Raw genomic sequence first — 21,828 nt, forward strand, 5'->3', positions numbered from 1 at the left:
AGAAAATATAAAAAAATACCAACCATAAATTACAAAGCTGAGGAACACAATAACTAAACCACAAAATTCAATATAGGATCAGCCGCAGACTAGATTAAGTGGAAGAAAAGATCAGCTAACTTAAAGCCAGGACAGTGGAATTCAATCAGATAAGCAAAAAGAAAACAATGAAAAAGAGTGAAGATAGCTTAAGGAACTTACGCTACACCATCATATGGGTTAATACACACATTATAGAGGTCCCAGAAGGAGAACGGAGAAATAAAGGGGAAAAAAGCTTGTTCAAAGAAATGATAGCAGAAAATTTTACTAAGCTGGGGAAAGCAACACATGTCCAGATCCAGGAAGACCAAAAATACCAAATAAGCAGAATCTAAGGAGGCACACTCTGAGATGCATTTTGATTAAATAAAATAAAAACAAAGAGAACATTAAAATAAGTAAGAGTAAAGCAACTTGTTATGTACAAGGGAACCACCACAAGACTATCAGTGTAGTTTTTCAGCAGAAATTTTACAAGCAAGAAGAAAGTGAGCTGATATATTCAAAGTGCTAATAAACAACTGTCAACCAAGACTACTTTACCTGACAAAGTTGTCATTCAGAATTGAAATAGAGATAGTTTTCCCAACTAACAAAAGTTGAAAGAGTTGATCCTTATGAGTGATCTTACAAGAAACATTAATGTTTCAAGCTGAAGTTAAAGGACACAATTACTAACATAAAAACATGAAAGTATAAAACCCACTGGTAAAGGTAAATACACGGACAAATTCAGAATATTCCGATATTGTAATGGTGGTGGGTAAATTACTTCTAATTCTAATAAAAAGGTTAAAAGATAAAGTCATGTAAAAGGATTATAACTACAATAATTTCTAAATGGACACACAATATAAAAAGATGTAAATTATAAAAGAAAAGTATAAAGTGTAGGAGGGAATATTTAAAATTGTAGAGCTTTTGTAGGTGTTCAAAGCTTAGTTGTTATAAGCTTAAACTGTTATGATTATAATATGTTTTATATAAGCCTCATTGTAACCACAAAGCAAAAACCTGCAGTAGAACACAAAAGATGAAGTGAAAGAAATCAAAGCATATTACTACATAAAATCATCAAATCACAAAAAAAAGAGAGCAAAAGAGAAAGAAAGGTACAAAGGACCTGGGGAATGAATCACCTGGGGAAAAATTAACAAAATGTTAATAGTGCCTTGGCTAATATGGCTCAGTTGGCTGGAGCATTGTCCCATAGATGGAAAGGTCATGGGTTCAATTCCTGGTCAGGACACATACCTAGGTTGTGAGATCAATCCCGAGTTGGGGTACATGCAAGAAGACAACCACTGGATCTCTCTCTCTCTCTCTCTCTCTCTCTCTCTCTCTCTCTCCATTCCTTCTCTCTCTATAAGCAATGAGAAAATGTTTTCTGATGAGCATAAAAATAACTTCTTAAATGTCAATAGTAAGTCCATTTTTACCAATAACTTTAGATGTGAATGGATTACATTCTCCAATTAAAAGACATGCAGTGACTGAATAGATAAAATAAAGAAGACCCAACTATATGCTGCATACAAAAGACTATTTCAGACTTCAGGGCACACACAGACTAAAAGTGAAGGAGGAGAAAGGATACTCTATGCAAATGGAAGCTGAGGAAAGAAGGAGAATCTATACTTATATCAGAAAAAAATTAGTCTTTAAGTCAAAACTAGAGACAAAGAAGTTCATTTATGATGATAAAGGAATCATTATCAGTAGAATATAACATTTACATTATATAATATAACATAAATATATATCCAACATGAGAGCATCTGAATATATATAGCAAATATTAACAGATCTGAAAACAGGAAAAGACAGCAATACTACAATAGTAGGAAACTTCAATACCTGATTTTCAACAATAAATACAGGACATTGAGACAGAATATCAATAAGGAAGCATTGGACTTAAACCACTCTTTAGACCACATAGACCTACGAACACCTACAGAACATTCCATTCAACAACAACATAGTACATTCTTCTCAAGCACACTTGGTACATTACCCAGGATAGAGTATGTGTTAAATTATAAGACAAGTCTTAATCAACTTCAGAAGTTTGAAATCATATCAAGCATCTATCTGAATACCATGGCGTGAAACAAGAAATCAACTATGGAAAAAGACAACTGAAAAATTTACAAATACGTAGAGATTAACCAAATGTTCCTGACAACCAATGAGTCAAAAAAGAAATCAAGAGAAATCAAAAAATGCTTGGAGACAAATTAAAATGGAAACATAACAAACCAGAACATATGGAATGCAGCCATTTTTGTGAGAGAAGCTCCAAGGGGGAATTTTATAGCAATAAATACCCACATTAAGAAGAAAGGGAGGCATCAAATAAATAACCTAACTTTACAGCTCAAGGAAATAAAAAAAGAACAAACTAAGACCAAAGCTAGAAGGAAGGAAATAAAGATCAGAGTGAATATAAATGAAATAGACACTAAAAAGACAATAGAAATCATCAATAAAGCTAAGAGCTGGGGTTTTTTAAAAGTAAACACTATTGACAAACTGTCTAAGACTGACTAAGAAAAAAAGAGAGACGACAAAATCAGAAAGAGAAGATACGTTACAACGGATACTATACAAGTAGTAAGGATCTTAAGAAACTGCTCTGTGCAATCATACGCCAACAAATTAGATAACCTAGAATAAATGGGTCAGTTCCTAGAAACATACAATCCACCAAGCAAGAATCGTGATGAAAATGAAAATCTGAACAGACCAATAAAAAGTAAGGAGTTTGAATCAGTAAGCAAATCTTCCCCGCAAAATGCCTAAGGCCTGATGGCTTCATGGGTATTCTACCAAATATTTAGAAATAATGAAGACCAATCATTTTTGAATTACTCCGATAATTAGAAAAGGAGGAATGCCTCCAGACTCATCTTACAAAGCCAGTGTCAGCCTGATAACCAAGTCAGAAAAGGACAATACAAAAAAGTGATTTGCAGGCTGATACCCTGATGCACAGAGGTACAAAAATCCTCAACCAAACATTAGCAAACTAAAGTCAACGATCCATTAAAAGGATCATACCATCTAAATAGCATGACTGTGCCTCATGTCTAGGTGCACGGACATGCCCCATCCCAATTCTTGAAATTTTTCTGAGATTGTCACTGCCACTATCATTAACGATTGCATATTAAGATGGAGTAGAATTCACAAGAAATGAAATACTGCTGCAATCTTTCTTTTCTATGTCCTGTTTATCATTTGTGCACGGGTGCACATATGTTTTCTTCAGACAGACCCACCATCTAGAGGTACTGGAGAAAGCACATGGTATCTCGATGGGTTAAACTCTACTCCAGAAATTTCCCAGAAATGTAAAGGCAGGAAAACTTTATCTAGCTCTTGGCTCACTGTAGTCTGTTTTTCAGAGATTTAAAGAAAATTGCTTCCCTGCTTTGCCACTAGACTTTCTCTTTTCCAATTTTCTGTTCACTTTGCTCCCTGCTATTTTTTAGAGAGAGATAAGAATGAGATCATTTCCCTGTTTAAACTATTTCATTGGCTCTAAGCTGAAAATACAGTAGAAGAATCCAGGCCCTTCATGAAAGGAAAAGACCTGTGGTCTTTCCAACCCTACCTGCTAATACTTGTCACCTCACCCATCCACAGAGCTTCTGTCCATTCTCCAAAAACGGCAGGCTGCCATTGCCCCAATGCTCACCATCTTCTACTAGAGTAAGCATTCTGAATCTAAGCTCCCTGCTGCTAAAATGCATTAGGATACAGTATCTACACTATTTACCTGAATGAACAAAGCCCTGTAAGACTTAGCCCTGCTTAACCCCAGAGGCTCTTTCCCACTCCACCTCTCACGTGTCCCTTCCAGAAACCAAACTAATTCCCAGGCACTAATACTGCTGTTTTGATCTTCCCAGCTTTAGTTTACGTGTTTGCTACACCAGGAGGCACTTACCCTACCCAATCCTAATTAACAGTCCCTTCTAGGAAGCTGTTCTTATATTCCCAATCTGCTAAGCCCATTACTGGGTTCACGTATCACCCTGGACACTGATAGTATAGAATGCACTCATTCTTTTTTTATTCATGAAATCACTATTTTTTATTTTTTGAATTAATCTTTATTGTATTTTTTCCATTACTATTTGTCCCCCTTATACTCCCTCCAGCAACCATCACACTGTTGTCCCTGTCCTCGAGTCCTTTTTCCTCTTTGCTCAATTCTCCCACCCTGTAACCTCCCCTGCACTAGCTGTCATTTGCTCTCCATCTATGAGTCTGTCTCTGTTTTTTCTTGTTAGATCAGTTTGTTTATTAGATTCCATGTAAGAGTGAAGTCATACGGTATTTGTCTTTCTCTGACTGGCTTATTTCACTTGGCATAATGTTCTCTAGGTCCAACCATACTGTTGCAAAGGGTAAAAGTTCATTGTTTCTATGGCTGAGTAGTATTCCATTGTGTAAATATTACATCACCTCTGTACTAGGTATTGTCCAACATTTTGTGGCTCAGCTGCAAATAAGACATTAATACACTGCAGGCTCATTAAGTCGGGAATAATGTCTTTGTTGACCTGAAGCTTACATCACAGTATTATTTTGTTCCTGTAATTGTTCTAATTAATCCTCAGAATAGATGTTTATTTTACATGTTGTAATTTATCTGAGATCAGAGGGATCCTAAGTCTCAAAAGTAAGACTGAAACTCTGTCTTATCTGCTGCCAAACAATAAATCAATTTAAATAAATAAATTCAAAATTAGTAAACAGCTTACCTAGTTACAATGTGACCATACATTTAAGTGTCTCCTATACCATCCTCAAGGGGGGATCTGGCCTTACACGCATTCTCTGTATTTTTATTTAAATCTTTCTTCACCCCTCCTCCAGCCATCAGATGATTTCAACAGCCACCAAAAAAGAGTAAGGAGAAACTGCTGACAGTTGTTCCACGGACAAGGCAAACTGTTAAAATCCTGTTATTTAGATTTTTAATTTTTTAAATATATTCAGTTTACATCTAGGAAAATACCTGGATTTGTCATAAAGAAGTATAAGACTATAGAATGCTTATAGTATATCACTGAAGATTAACTAACTCTATTCCTTATCTAACGCTCACCACACCGCACACAGACACACACATGCACAAACCATTTGTTCCTCATTGATAAGGTGGGAAAATTAAGGTGCAGAGAGTAAAGTGGCCTGTCTACATTTAGGCATCTGGTTAGTGTTGAATGGGAACTAGAACTCAGTTCCCAAAATTTGTAGTCTAACACACTCTTACTCAAATGCAAGCGCCCTAGTTAAGAGACCATGAACTTAAAGACATCAGTTTACCTTTTTCTTTGTGTTTCTTATATTTTCGACTTTTCTTTTTTTTTAATATATTTATTGATTATGCTATTACAGTTGTCCCATTTCCCCCCCACTCCACTCCATCCTGCCCACCCCCCTCCCTCCCACACTCCCCCCCTATAGTTCATGTCCATAGGTCATACTTATAAGTTCTTTGGCTTCTACATTTCCTACACTATTTTTACCCTCCCCCTGTCTATTTTCCACCTATCATCTATGCTACTTATTCTCTGTACCTTTACCCCTCTCTCCCCCTCCCACTCCCTTAATGACAACCCTCATGTTCTAGTTGTTTGCCTAGTTTGCTCTCGTTTTTGTTTTATGTGTGGTCGTTAATAACTGTGAGTTTGCTGTCATTTTTACTGTTCCTATTTTTGATCTTCTTTTTCTTAGATAACTCCCTTTAACATTTCATATAATAAGGGCTTGGTGATGATGAGCTTCTTTAACTTGACCTTATCTGAGAAGCACTTTATCTTACCTTCCATTCTAAGTGATAGCTTTGCTGGATACAGTAATCTTGGATGTAGATCCTTGCGTTTAATCTTGCGTAATGTAATTATGATGTGCCTTAGTGTGTTCCTCCTTGGGTCCAGCTTCTTTGGGACTCTCTGAGCTTCCTGGACTTCCCGCAAGTCTATTTCCTTTGCCAGATTAGGGAAGTTCTCCTTCATTATTTGTTCAAATAAGTTTTCAATTTTTTGTTCTTCCTCTTCTCCTTCTGGCACCCCTATAATTCGCATGTTGGAACGTTTCAAGGCGTCCGGGAGGTTCCTAAGCCTCTCCTCATTTTTCCAAGTTCTTGTTTCTTCATTCTTTTCTGGTTGGATGTTTGTTTCTTCCTTCTGGTCCACACCATTGATTTGAGTCCCAGTTTCCTTCTCATCACTATTGGTTCCCTGTACATTTCCTTTGTTTCTCTTAGCATAGGCTTCATTTTTTCATCTGTTTTTCGAATAGATTCAACCAAGTCTGTGAGCATATTGATAACCAGTGCTTTGAACTGTGCATCCGATAGGTTGGCTATCTCTTCGTCGCTTAGTTGTATTTTTTCTGGAGCTTTGAAGTGTTCTGTCATTTGGGCCATTTTTTTTTTTTTTTGGTCTTGGGGCGTCTGTTACTTTAAGGGGCGGAGCCTTAGGTGTTCACCAGGGCGGGGTAACGCTGGTCGCTGAGCTGTGACGCTGTACGAGGGGGAGGGGCCGAGTGGGAGCAATGGCGCCCGCCTCACTCTCCTCCGGATTTCAATCCTTCACTCCGCTACCCACAATCAAACTGGGCCACTCTGGTGCTGGTTCCCGAGTAAGTGGGCCTGTGCACACTTTAGGCCCCTGTGGGTCTCTCCAACAACCTCTCCTGTGAGGCTGGGAGTCTCTCCTGCTGCTGCCCCAACCCCCAGGGGCGCTTTCAATCAGAGGTTTGAGGCTTTATTTCCCGGAGCTGGAGCCCTGGGTTGCACGGTCTGCTTCGTTGCCCTCCGTTCGTCCGGTTTATCTGTGGGTGAATTTGGTGCGCGGGGTGCTACCCGCCGCTCTGCCTGCCCCACTCTCTGCCACTCTGAGTCCGGCCCTCTCGGTTTATCTGCACAAATGTGGGACCGCAGGGTCTGCTAGTGCTCGGACTGCCTGCGCCATTTGTCCCACACTCCGCCAGTCTCAGTCCTGCCACAGCCACGCGAGTCCTCTCCACCCCTGTGCCCGTCTCCGCCCCTCCTACCAGTCTGGATGAATGATTATTTTCTATTTTCTTGGCGTTGGTCCCCCTTGCTGTTCGATTCTCTGTCAGTTCTGGTTGTGCGAGGAGGCGCAGTGTGTCTACCTACGCCGCCATCTTGGTTCTCCCTCGACTTTTCTTCATTGAATATATCCTACTCCACCAGCTATCTACTTTGACCATCAAAAATGCACACGTTAATCAACTTCGTGACAACCTAAATTTTAAGCATGAATTTAAGAGTGAATCTTTTTCATTCGACTTGACTTTCCTTCTGTTAAAGCTCTTCTGTTAAGAGCCGCCTCAATGATTTAGATAACCAGTGAGCCTGAAAGGCAAAACAGCACAGGTGTTTTCTGAGTTAAGTTTAAGCTTCCTTCTTCAAGTGTAAGATAAAACTTAAAGAATGAATGTTTATCAATAATAATAAACATTATGCTTATTATATCATAATGTTAAGTAAACATTATGATACGATGGACCTATATAGGTTTGTTTTGGTTCTGGCTTATTTATTTATTTATTTATTTTTGGTAAAGGGCTGGTATATTATTCTTTTTTTTTAAATATCGGACCTCTGTAGGTTTATATCAACAGTCATCAGATTATCTGAAAGCCTATAATTCATTAATTTTCTTTTTCCCCTTTTCCCTCAGAGGATATACGGAAATGGAAATTAAAAGGAAAACCAAACTGAAAGATAATCTTTCTGTAGGAGGTCACTAGCCATCACGATATGCAAGCTTTGTTGAGCAACAAGTAGGAAGCCTCTTCCCTGTCCTCCCGGCTGCCAGCTTAAGCGGCATCGTTTATTCAGTTACTTAGCCTCCCCTTATGTAGAATTACAATTTTATTACAATGTTACTGAGAACTTTCAGTTCCACAATATTCTCTGGGTAAAAACAGAAATCTCAATGACCACCTCAGTGACTGTTTACGAGAAAACTGCTTCACAATCTACGTCAGAAATTTTCAACCTTTTTCAACTCATGGCACACATAAACCGATGACTGAAATTCTGTGACAAACCAAAAAATATATTATATTTTTTGCCAATTGACAAAAAAATTGGTATAATTTTGATTCATTCACACTGGACAGCTGTTGTTGTGTTGGCTGTTTTCATATTTTTATTTGACAATCTAAGGGAAAAGAAGTCTGTGGCTCCTGACTAGTAGTCAGTTATTGCATGTTTTAAAAATTCTTGTGGCGCGTGGGTTGAAAATCACTGGTCTAGGGCAGGGGTGTCAAACTCATTTTCACTGGGGGCCACATCAGCCTCACCCGCTGTTGCCTTCAAAGGGCTGAATGTAATTTCAGCTCCTTAACTGTTAAGGAGTAGTTACATTTATACAGCCCTAAAATTATTTCTGTCCTTTGAAAGCAACCGCAAGGCTGATGTGGCCCCAGGTAAAAATGAGTTTGATACCTCTGGTCTAGATCCTATAAATTTTCTATATAAAATTATTTTTAAATATACAAAATGAAAAAATATCATCTGTACTCAAACAGTCAAAGCTGAAATTAACTGAGCCAGCCACATTTCATTTAGATCATAACTGGAAGGAGTTTGTCATCAGATGTGACAATATTTTTTCCCTTTACCGTCATGATAGCAGCAGGATGGAATCAGAGAAATGTGGATTATTGTTTATCAGACTTTCCATCAGGTGATTTTTCTGAAGGCTGCAGCTTTGCCTGTGCGTCTTGCAGCTGTGGGATAAAGCAATGAAAGGAAGCTGGCCAGGCTTTCTATTTTAGCCACTGCAGAAAGGAAATAAAAATGTCATCAATTAGCAACTAATGCAATAGTTGAATCACTGTGGCTTTTAGAAAACTGAAATCACTTGCTTGCCTGTGGGTTTGCCCTATATTCTCGTAGAAGCAAACAAATGTTCAACTGACATTTTGCTAGCTGGAGATTGATGGACAGTGTTCTCCCCATTTCAAAAACATAGATTTGCTTTCTGGCATCTAACTTCTTCCCAGTGAGATGAGAATATTATTGATGAGCTCTCCGAGTAGCTGGCACATAACAGATAAGAAATAACTGTTTGTTGAATGAATTTATTAATAATAGTTAATATTTGGTGAAATCAAACAGATGTGCTAGCTACTTGAGCATCATCATTCTCATTGTCCGTGTGGGAAAGGAACTGAAGTGGGGTTCAGAGCCTGGACCGTTTTCCACAGGATCACTGCCCTGCCTCTCCTAGGGACATTATGAAAATACCAAAGTTCAAAACACACATATTTGTATGAGAATACACGGAAGTGTGGGATTAAAAAGGCAACCTCAAGTGTCATCTTGGCTCTAATACATATTTGCTGGATAAACCTGAATCATTTTGCTGTAGCCCGCTGAGCCTAAGTTTCCTTACTTACAAGGTGAGGCTTATAATAGGATCTACCTCATAACCTCGTTAGGAGAGCTAAACTACATCATTTGGGTAATGCGCTTAGCAAAGTGCCTGATGCATAGGAAGCCCAGCATCAATACTACCTATCAATACACACTCCTGGGGCTTTCCATAGCAACGTAGCGGAGGTGCTGATGGACTCGTCTATTTCCTTTTAGGTAGCGGAACAGTAATGTGTATGTATTGGCTAGTGAGGCAAATTTCTTTGTTATTAAAACAAACAAACAAAAGAAACCCAGAAGTTTCCAAAAACATGTCTAGACACATTCTAGAGGAGAGGCAACACCAAGTCATTGTCTTCTCCCTGATTCCTGCAGATTCTTGTTATAACTGCAAGGTCCCTGCTGCTTATTTTACTTTCACTAAAAAAAAAAAAAAGAAGATAAAACATTTTCTCTTTGTTCCTACAACACAATCAAATCAAATTCACATTTTCAAAAGAAATTTTACTAAATCTAAGAGAAAACTAAATAATGCAAATACAGGTGTGAAAACCCATGTCCGTGTGTGTTGTTTACTTTTCTCTACGCTAGTATCTTTGGTTTTATTAATTCACTTCCCTCACATTTTTTTGCCCTCTTCTTGTAATGTTTATGTTTTACACTTTGTATCATGTATGTATTTTTGTAAGTCACCTTAAATACTTATAGGGGTAAAACAGGACCAGGTATAAAACAAATAAGATAAATGATAATAGATAGGTAGGTAGGAAGATAGATAAATAGAACATAACTTTTCAGCATTATTAAAATTCAGTTAACTTTCTCTAGACAAAAAGAATTAATACCCTTCCTTTCCAGCATCTTCACTCCACCTGGCGGACACCACCTTTCCTCCTACCACACACGAGTCCATGAATGGCCTATCTTGCTCTCTCTTCCCCTGCCATTTCCAAGAATTTCAAGGGTTGTAGTGACTGAAAGTATCAAAGCTTTTACCCTCCCAGGCTCAAATGATCAGTTCGATCTGCTTTTAAACTACTTTGTCATGAAACCGCACCCTAGACTCATAGTACGACAATGCCTGGTACCCAGGACGTGTTACGTTCATGTAGATGCATTTCTACATCTCCGTCCCAAAGGGCCATCATGTTCTCGACAGGCGACTTGTTGATGATATCACATTCATTTCCTATATCCACCCCTGTATTCTATAAAATGCATTCAGGGGAATTTAAGAAATACTTTTAAATTAAGTTCAACTGAACTGACAAACACTTAAGTACTTTTCTCATGTTTTAGATTTTGAATGACAGAACTTAATAGCTAAATTGACATAATTGGATCTTCTGCCCATTTCTAGTCATCACTTTACTAGAAATCTAGTTATATACACATTGGTTATTAATTTGTTACCATTGAAGACCTAAGATGTATAACAGTGAACTGAACTTAACAAACTGTCATACTGATTTTTATAGGGATTCAAGGATATTTCTCTTGAGAGGTTTATACACGGTGGAGCCAATGTTACAGGCTTCCAGCTGGTGGATTTCAATACCCCTATGGTAACCAAACTAATGGATCGCTGGAAGAAACTCGATCAGAGAGAGTATCCAGGATCTGAGACTCCTCCAAAGGTATTCGTTTGTTTTTATCTTATGCATGTTTAGTATTTTTAGATTTTAAAGTAGAAAGCTCATGATGCAGTTTTTCTAGTAACATTTTGTCAGACATAGTGTGGCAGGCAGAAGCCTTTTGTCACTGTCACTGTGTTGCACAAGCCATTAATAATTTCTAAATATCCATACTTAAGAGTAGAATTAGTAGTTATTACCTCAAGCAGTTTACTATTATTATTATTACTTTATATATGAATTTTCATGGATGATATTGTATGCTTTTAAAAATGTCTTTGTTAACTAGAGATTTCAATTTGAACAACATTGGTAACTATACCAACCAGGAAAATAAAACCGTATTTTCAAAGTGATTTAAGTGAATATATAAATTAGGAAATTGGTAGAATGTAAAATGTGCAAGCTTCTCAAAAGTTTATCTTTCAAATGAACAGTAAAAGGCCAGGTTGTTTAGTTTTTTTCAACAGACATTGTAGAAGTATGTTATTGGATTCTGCAAAGGAAGCTGGTAAATTTCTGATCATAAGCACTTTTCTTCTCACCTGAAAAGATATATGACTTCCTTGGAGATTGTGTAAATAACAACATAATATTTCTTAAACTCTGTCTCAGTGGTTTTGAGCTCCCACACAATGTCATCATCATTTTAACAACCTTCACTAACCTCTCACTGAGAGTGTATTCTAGTAAAAAAATTTCAAAAGGAATTCAGAAATTTGAGCCAAGACAACTACAAGCTAGCGGCAGAGAGTCTCAGTTTTCCCTCCCCTAGTAGCTGTGTAGTGTCATCTCTCTAATATAAGAATTGGGCTAGTTATATCATCTTCACTACTCTAGAGAGTGGAATTTCAAAGCAAAGCATTTATGAAGTGCCTCCTGTGTGTCAAGCACTAGAATCCAACCCTTTAGTTTTCTAGATTAATAAATGCAAGACATTAAACGGCTATCCCTGAGTCTAGGACCAGGTGTGTGCAGTTCCAGGGATCAGATCACAGGCTTCCCAGGGCACAGACAAATGCACCGTCCACACTATTGAACCACTTCTCATGCTCAGATAACATGTATGAAAAACATCAAAAAGCCAAACATTTTTTTCAAGACGAAAATCATCTTTAGAATTAAGAGAAACTTGAGAATTCTTTTGGTCTCTCTATTGCCTTCCAGAGATAAATAATGCCAAAAGCTCAATTATATTGTGATAATACACAAAGAGAAGACCGTAAAGCCTCCTTTTGAATACATTTCAGTCTAGATGGTTTGCTCTACAGCATATTCCCTTCAGTCTGTGAAGAGACTCTCTTCCTCGTGAGATGCTCTCATTTCTTCCTTCATCACACCTCGTCTTGTCAGACTGTGATTTACGTCCGCATTTCTTCTGTAAGCCATCTGTTCAAGATTTTGTTGCCCTTCGGCCTCTAGTAACTAGAATGAGCTTCAAACTTCCTGGCAGAGTTTTGTAGTTCTTTGTGACTACTCCTCATTTCAGCGGTAATATTGAGTGTCCACTGTGGTCCCCCCACCTGGACACTTTGGTGTCATTAGTCTTGCCTTGCCTTTAGCCCATCCCAGTGTCTCCTACTTGCTAACCTGTAACTAGACCGCCGTATCTATGCCCCCCCGCCGCTTTGGGAACTTTTTATGCACTGCTATAAATGCATATAATTTTCTCATCTTTCACAGTTCTTAGTATGATGCTAGGCACTCAGTAGACATTTAATAAATACAGGGATGGGCATAAGTAGGTTTACAGTTGTTCGTATGAAAAGTACAATAATTAATAAATAAGAATCCAACAAAAAACTCTGTTTTGCGCACTCACAACTGTACACCTACTTTTTGCCAACCCCTGTATGCACAGGCAGCTCTCACCCCTCACGGTAGTTACGTTCTGTGAGGCTGTGATGACCTGGATGTGTGAGCACTGGTCCTTGTTCCGAGGGGAAAACAGGATCGGGATCCTGCAAGCCTTCCGCTCACATTTTTATCAACTGATCCACATAGAACACATGTTTCTATTTGTTTTTATAAAATATGCCCTATTTAATACATTGTTGATTCATTAACATGGATTTCATGGCCAACAGCACTATCGCTCAAGCCTGAATAAAGCTTACCTAACACGCGCTCATCCATAAAGCATCCGCTGCCTTCCTGGACTGAGGCACACTAAGACAGGACTTCGGCGTTACACTTCTGAGCCATTTCAAACAGTGAAATCACCAGCAAAAAGTACAAGACTGTGACAAACCTGGCACTAAACAGATCACACAAGGACACTTTTTTACCATAGGAGAACTGAAACAGGAAGGCAGGTGCCGCCATGTCTGCCCGCGGCTGGGGAACTCAGGTTTTCACCACACTGCACACACCTGCGCGTGACCTGTTGAGATGATTGATTTGGGGATCACAAATTTTAGCAAGTAGGCAAACTTGCAAATATGAAATCCATGAATAATTAGAATTATATGCACTCAATTAAATTATACTTGATTTTTTTTTAGTGTAACCAAGATTTAAAGCAAAATTTCTAATCTTGTCATGCCCTGCCTTTACAAAAATCTTCTGGAGTAAAGATTTTCTTTCCAGTCTTTCCAGTTATATGTCCCTGTACTCTATGTCTAGCCAGAAAAAAATTAAATTAAATTTTTCTATTCCGTATCAGTCCCTATGCTCTTGATCCACCTCAGCTGACACCCACCTTCATTTCCACCTGCTCGAGCCTTTATCTCAAACTCACTTTCTCTAGGAAGCCTTCTCTTAGTCCCCCAGTAAATATGATCCCTGTCTTCTTTGTAATCACCTTCATATTTGATTGTGTACTTCTCACAAAGGACACGCCATATTTATTTGTCTATTGGGTTGGCCAAAACATTCACATTTTTTTCTGTAAGATGCTTGTAGCACTTAACTGTCCTTAACTTCATTCGAGACAATTTTGTTAGATTGTATTGTGACAGCTGTCATATCAGCATGCATTTAAAAAAGCTTATCAAAATTGGTGAGTTTTTGTGTGGCCATTTTAATATTGACGATGGTAGAAAATATGCAACAAATGTAACTGAAATGCCAAAACAAGATTTGTGCAGTGTATACAGAAGGTGCTTGTGACTGATTGAATATGTCAGAGGTGGTTTGCAAAGTTTTGTGCAGGAGATTTCTTGCTGGACAATGTTCCATGGTTGGGTAGACCAGTTGAAGTTCATAGCAATCAGATCAAGACATTAATGGAGAACAATCAACGTTATACCACACAGGAAATAGCTGACATTCTCAAAACATCCAAATCAAGCATTGAAAATCATTTGTACCAGCTTGGTTATGTTAATCAACTTGATGTTTGGGTTCCACGTTACTAAAGCAAAAAACACCTTCTTGCCCATGTTTCCACATGTGATTTTCTACTTAAACATAATGAAAACATTGCATTTTTAAAACAAATTGTGACAAGCGATGAAAAGTGGATACTTTACAATAATGTGGAATGGAAGAGATTGTGGGGCAAGTGAAATGAACCATCACCACCCACACCAAAGGCCAGTCTCCATCCAAAGAAGGCGATGTTGTGTGTATGGTGAGACTGGAAGAGAGTCCTGTATTATGAAATCTTTCTGAAAAAAAAAACAATTAATTCCAACAAGCACTGCTCCCTTAGACCAGCTCGAAGCAGCACACAATGAAAAGCATTCAGAATTCATCAACAGAAAATGTATAATCTTCCATGAGGATATCATAAGACCACATGTTTCTTTGATGACCAGGCAAAAACTGTTAAGTGTGTGGCTGGGGAGTTCTGACTCATCCACTGTATTTACCCAACACTGCACCTGTGCATTTCCATTTATTTCGGTCTTTATAAAATTCTCTTAATGGAAAAAAATTTAATTCCCAGGAAGACTGCAAAAGGTACCTGGAAGAGTTCTTTGCTCAAAAAGATAAAAAGTTTGGGGAAGATGGAATTATGAATTTGCCTGAAAGAATATAGAAGGTAGTGGAACAAAATGGTGAATATGTTGTTCAATAAAGTTATTGGTGAAAATGAAAAAGGTGTCTTTTATTTTTACTTTAAATCTGAATGAACACTTTGGCCAACCCAATATTTATTGTCTCACTTCTACAAGTGCCTTTGGTCAGGAACCATCTATTATTATGCATCTTTGTAGTCCAGTGTCTAGCACATTTTTCATAGAGCTCTCAAAACTACCACGGGGGGTGGGGGGAGGGGAGGTTGCTCTGTTGTGTGTTCCATAGCTGAAAAGTGTACTCCACATTCCCATAAAACTATGTGGAGCACAATGAGAATCCATCCATTTCTTTCTCCTCCAAGCCCATACTCTTGCTACTGCCCTATGATTTTGCCCAACTGTCTTATCTACAAACCTTGGTAAACAGAATTCATGTCACCATTTGAACCACTGGTTAAAACAATGAATAACTCTAGGCCAAGACCCAGTCTTATCCTGCCTAAAATGAAGTGTTTAATAAGAATTTTCTAGATGTCACCTAGAAGGGTATGTGCCCAAAATGACTTCTTGAACTTTAGCACAATAAGACATGGGGAAAAGAAAGAAATCCTTTGGAAAGGCCAAGTCTATTTAGACTACTGCTTCCTTCCATCTGTCAACTCAGTGACCTGTCAAAAGCCTTTGCTCCTCTGGCTGAGAGTCTGCTGTGCTCTGCTCACTCTGTATGATATCTCTTCTTTCTCTCTCTCTCTCTCTCTCTCTCTCTCTCTCTGTACTTTACCTGTTTCATGAGAAGGGATGGACTTTTTAAAGCACAGCTAGTGTATTTGCTCTTTGGTGTCATCTCTTCCCAGCTTTTTTCTCCTATTAAAAATAAAACAACATTTTTTTTATCTTCTCTTGATCCTAAAATACTAGCATTGCATTTTTCTCTTGCCCTTTATGTCTTTAGAGAGTTCTACTTTATTTTTTTTGTTTTTATTTTCTTGCTTTACCAAAAGATGATCTGAAGGCTTTCTCTACTCAAAGATATGTTGGTCTAAGCAGGTAAGGTGGTATACATTCACCTTTGGTTTATCACCTTGCTGTAACACCTTCATTTCCTTCAGCCACCCTGTCTCAGCTGTGAGGGCCTATGTCGGTCCTTTAGCCTATGTTGTCATGTCCTTGAAGAACGTGTAGCAAGGCGCTGAATTTATGTGTCTAGCACATCTTTCTGATGAAGCTTTTCAAATTATGTTCTCTACCATTGAAAGTTTCTTTGTTAGAATTTATATTCTCTAGCTTACCTATGTTTTAATTCTCTTTCACAGAATGCTGGCTCCTATGTCCAGTAGTTATATTGCCTGTTTACTTTCTATGATTCAAGTTTTAAATTATTTTTCTTTGTTTATTAGCAGCAAATCATGGATAGCATCTTCTATATTACACAGTACAAAACTACTCCTAGTTCAAGTTTAGAATGTGTTAATTACGTAGACTTGACCACATGGAATTCCTGAAAGAGATCATGTAGCTTTTTGTCATGATCGGTAGCTGTTCTGCCATGCTTCAAAAACCAGTGCCATATTTTCCATGTGATTGGGAATTCTCTGATCAAACTCTATAAGGATTCCCTGTTTTGTTTTGTTTTTCCTCCCTTCCTCTCCTAACCTTAATAACCTTTTCATGAGAGCTCTGTCTTTTCTCAAAGAGAAGCATTGGGTGATTATCAAAAAGCAGATACTCTATACCTCACTTCTCCACTTTGATCCTAGGTTATCATGGGAACTTAGAGAAATGGCTTTACCTTCCTGAGCATACTCAGTGGGCATAGACATAACAATGCTCATTCCTATTTAGTACCGTGGCCAGTGCAAACATATTTGTTAGATAAGTAGATGCTTTTTCTGGCGTCCAATATCTGAATAACAGTAAATATTCCCACTCATTCTTCTGACGAACTGAATAAATATATACACTTCATGTCAATAAACATAGATTAAGTCTCAAGGATCCCTGCTAGGAGTTTTGGAAGAGGAAAAGAGTGACAGGCCCCAGCCCTCCTGAGGCTACAAGGCACTTAGCTTCAGATCCTTCAGTGTCCTGCTTGGGGGCAACAAAAAAATCTTGCCTGAAGGTCTTGCTTACCCTAACTGTTGGAGGACTGTGCCTTAGAATTTCTGTTTTTCAGTATCTGTCGTCTCCTCTTTCAATCAGAGTCATAAGATTTGGTATATGGTCTTTGTAATCAAGTTATAATAGAAATTTCTGAAGCTAGAGGCAACTAATTATCAGTAATTTAACTGTGCATCAGACAGACTGGTAATCATAAACCCACAGAGCCTCCAGACTATCCATGGTGATTGATAAGATTTTAGCATTTACCATCATAATTGCTTTAATTTTGTTAGTACACATCTGCTCTGACTTATGATGGAGTCCTTGTGATGGCTGAAACTTTTCGAAGTCTAAGAAGGCAGAAAATTGATATTTCAAGGAGAGGAAACGCTGGGGATTGTCTGGCAAATCCTGCGGCTCCATGGGGCCAGGGAATTGACATGGAGAGGACACTCAAACAGGTAACTCACAATTTGTTTTCAATTCAATTTATTTCATACTTCTGTTTACGTGAATTATTCAAGAAAACAGAATAATTTATCTGAAAATAAATACGTACGAGGTCTTTCCAGGAGGTATCCAGCCACGTAATATGAAAAATAGAGATATTTAGTGAAGAATACAAGATACAAGGAACATTGTACATAGAACAATGATGCCTCAGTCCCTTCAAAGTAGGCACCTTGGAACCTCATATAGTTCTCCCCATCACCATCAGCTGCCCTGTCGTATTTTCCTGAATCTTATCAACAGTCTGAAATCTCTTCCCTTTCAAAGGTGACTTTAGTTTCAAGAAAAGCCAGAAGTCACAGGACACCAAATCTGGGCTGTAGCGGGGCTGAGACACCTGGGTGATTTGATGTTTCACCAAACAACTCTGCTTGAGACTTGATGCATGAGCAGGTGCATTGTTGCAACGAAGATGCTAATCACCAGTTGCCCACTGCTGTGGCCTTCTGAATGATCTGAATAGTTTCCACAGAGGAATGTTCAACTTTAATCCAAAATTTGATGCAGATTCATTGCTCTACTCCTTCAGTCATTTTGAATGTGACAGCCACACAGTACACATGCTCACTCAACAGCCTCTACCACCCCCAATGACTAGTACAGTGAAGTCATCAGTGTTCATGCAAGTGTATTCCAGTCCACTTTTCTTGGCTGCCAGGTTATATTGATATTGTGCAATCCATTCTCATTATATTAACAATGGCTGGACTTTTTCCAGACAAACCTGATATACACAACAATTGACATTTTAATGTATCAAACCATTATCATTTTTGAGACATCTCTAAAAAATAATACTGGGTAGAATACTGGTGTTTATTTCCCATATAGATGTGTAGTCAGGATAAGATAGCTTATGTTGAACTAACAAACAAGTTCTGGTGGTTTACAACCATAAAAGAGTGCTTCTCACTCACACACATACTAGATTAGCAGAGACACTGCTTCTTGTAATCACTCAGAAACCCAGACTGACAGAGCAGCTATCATCTTGAATGTCACAAGGAGAAAAAAGTTGTGGGGAAGTTTCAAATTGGCAATTAAACTCAGGCCCAGTAGTGACACTCATCACATTTGCTTACAAATCATTCATCAGAGAGAGTCACATAGGCCTCGCTGATCACAAGGAGCTCAGGAACTGCAAGTTTGCCTGGGGCCCAGAAAAGAACCAGAAATATTGGGCAAACACTACTGCGGATTACTTCAGTAGATCTTTAAATTGTCTTGCAACCTTGGATTAAATAATTTACTTATTATTGTTTTTTATGGTTATACTAACACTATTTTTCAAATGTTTAATATGTTTATATTTTTAACATTACATTTTAAATGTTCTGAAATACCATTGGTTCATAACATGTTATATAAAAATGAATAAAAAGAAAATGTAGAATAAAATACATGTGAATATTTTCAAGATATATTTATATCTTGAACTTCTTAAATCTTCATGTTAATGTGAACAGGAAGAAATATGATTTGGTGGGGTTATCAGGGCTATGTATTATGTGGATCTGTGGATAAAGCTGAAAAGTAACTATAAACCAACCATATTTCTATTCCTATACGCAATACTTCAACACTGAGAAAATTTTGTCAATTACAGTGGAAACTTTATAACATAAAAAACAATGAAACATATTCATCTTCTAGGTATATAGTAGAATTCCTTTGATATTTCTTTTTCAGACTCTATCCCAGTAGCTCAAATACCCCATGGAGTTTCAGTGAGTCGCTTACAGAGTAAGGTTCCGCCCTCATATGCAGTCATAAGCCTAGCAGATGAGGTTGAGATTTCCGCAGATGAAATGGCAAATGAATATATGTTTGTTTGTCTGTCTGTCTGTCTGTTTGTTTTCACTTACAGGTCCGAATTCAAGGGCTGACAGGGAATGTTCAGTTCGACCACTACGGACGTAGGGTCAATTACACCATGGACGTGTTTGAGTTGAAGAGCACAGGGCCTAGGAAGGTGAGCCACCCTCGAACTGTTTTCTTACTTTGCATTTGATATATTTTAAGCCTTACAGATGAAAGGTAATTCTACATTTTTAATGTGTGTACTTACAAATAGTATCTTCCTGATAATCTGCACTGAAATAAATTTTTGTGTCATGCGTCATATAACATATTTAATCGTGGGCCAAAGCTGAAACAATCTACATGGTCTGGCACAAATAATGCCCCTTTTTATTACAAAATCTCTTATTAAAAAATCATAAGCATGTAATTCTGTAATATAACTTATCACACTCAAGCACACCATGTGACATTTTAGGTGAAATGTTCAAATTAAAACTATAAATTATTACACCGATATTGTTACCCTACCAGCCACACTCAAGCAGGCGGCATTACTTCTGCTGGACCCTGTATATAATTTATACACTCTTTATACCTTTATCCAAATGGAAGCAATATATTTTTTAAAGCCTTAGCAAAAAGAATCCCACAAGAAATACAGAAAAGAAAACACAGTGCCTCCATGCAACCATTTGTAAAAGACAACAAAGAAATCTGTTTCTAATGGGTGGGCATATTCCCAACAGGCTGAATATTCTTGAAGTGAACACATTGAAATGAGCAAAGGAGAGAGCAGATAGAAGAAGAGATTATTAAGATTAGTGTTAGGCTGAGGAAGGAGAGAAATACCTAAGATACTCCAATTGAGAGGCCGTGGAGGTTGGTCAGGAAGCTGTTTGTGACAAGATCCTTGGATTTTAGAAGGTAACTCTGCTCGTTTTATAATGTGACTAGACATATCAGCAGTCTTCCCAACATCCAAAATATGTATAATGAAGCTATACAATTCCACCACAATAACTGCCTATAAACATTTTATTCACATGTATTTAACACACATAGTTTTTAACATTTTGTTTCTCTAGGATTAATTAAAATGCTCAAGAGATATTCAAGTTACTTATTTAAAATCTTTATTTGCTTCATCACTTGGCTGTTTAAACAAAAACATTCCCAAATAAACTTTCTTCCTTTAATATAATGATAGCTACAGCTTATGAAAAGGCTGCTGTGTCCCAAGCACAGGACTTGGTATAATTTAATCCTAACAACCATATAATGTTAGTAGTATTATCTGCCTTTTCCAATAAGAAAATTTTGGTCCAATAGGTCCTGCTTACTTGCCCAAGTCCTGTAAGTGAGAAAACAAAGTTTTTAATTCAGATATGTCTGACTTCAGAAACTTTCTACATCATGATCTTGCTTAAGTAGACACTGTCCTAAAGGAGTTTATTTTTTAGTAGGGTAGAATACACTAAGCTTCATGTGATAGTTAAAAAGGAGACGTGGAAATTCCAGGGAGGAAGAGATAACTTCCAGCTGGAGGAAAACAAATCAAGGAAGGCTGCATGGAAGAGGTGGGATTTAATGTTAGCCATAAAGTTAGACTTTGAATAGGTAGAAATGGAAGAGGCAAGAACCTGAACACAAGTTTCAGAAGGACAATTAAGTCGTAAATGGGAATGGTAAACACTTTCTGAGCTGTGTTTGCTCCAATCTTTCATAGTGTGGGCTTCTGCATATTTGTGAGGGAGATTTGGAGCTGCCGTGAAAACCATCTCCACCTGTTCCGCCTCTTGTGGCACCTCCTTAAGTTCAGGTTGACAGCTACCACAGGTGTGCTGGAGCCTACCTGACCCAGATCAGGTTGGCCAGGAAATGGACAACAGCTGGGAAGCCAAACTGTATGGTGGTGGGCTCCTTTAAGGACGCTGCCTGCCACAAGGGACTGAGACATACGAGTATTCCAATAAGCCATTTGGGGGGTTCCATGTGAACACCGACTTTACCCACACTGTCAGCTGTGGAGCAGACAGGGTACTTCCCAGACTACAATGTTCCCAGGCCCCTAGAAACATCGGCTAACTGGTGGGCAGAGGTAAAAATACGTACACCTTCCTGCTACAAACCAGATCTTGCAAAATTGGCCATAAGAGAAGAAGCTTTCTAAAATGCAGAAGAAAACTCCATGTTTCACCAAACAGTATGTACAAAAAGTAAAATGATCATTCTATAAAAGAAAGAATAACGGAAAAACAGATGCTGGCAGAAACTGGTGGTAATATCGAGTGGACTGTTTACAGTACTGACTCCTTTCAGACTACTGAACCACGCTAGG

General features: G+C 38.1%; 1 protein-coding gene across 5 annotated transcripts in view; it reads left to right on the forward strand.

Moving 5' to 3' along the window:
- The window catches only part of GRIA4 (glutamate ionotropic receptor AMPA type subunit 4), a 383,403-nt gene that overhangs the window by 294,535 nt on the left and 67,040 nt on the right, over positions 1 to 21,828 (forward strand). For all 5 annotated transcript variants that reach the window (XM_024570807.4, XM_045204106.3, XM_024570806.4 and 2 more), the window contains 3 exons: positions 10,957 to 11,115; positions 17,471 to 17,638; positions 19,555 to 19,659. In XM_024570807.4, coding sequence (XP_024426575.1) covers positions 10,957 to 11,115; positions 17,471 to 17,638; positions 19,555 to 19,659 — 432 coding nt within the window. The remainder of the gene's footprint in view (positions 1 to 10,956; positions 11,116 to 17,470; positions 17,639 to 19,554; positions 19,660 to 21,828) is intronic.

This window comes from Desmodus rotundus, chromosome 5 (assembly GCF_022682495.2).
Source record: "Desmodus rotundus isolate HL8 chromosome 5, HLdesRot8A.1, whole genome shotgun sequence".
NCBI classification, from domain to species: domain Eukaryota; kingdom Metazoa; phylum Chordata; class Mammalia; order Chiroptera; family Phyllostomidae; genus Desmodus; species Desmodus rotundus.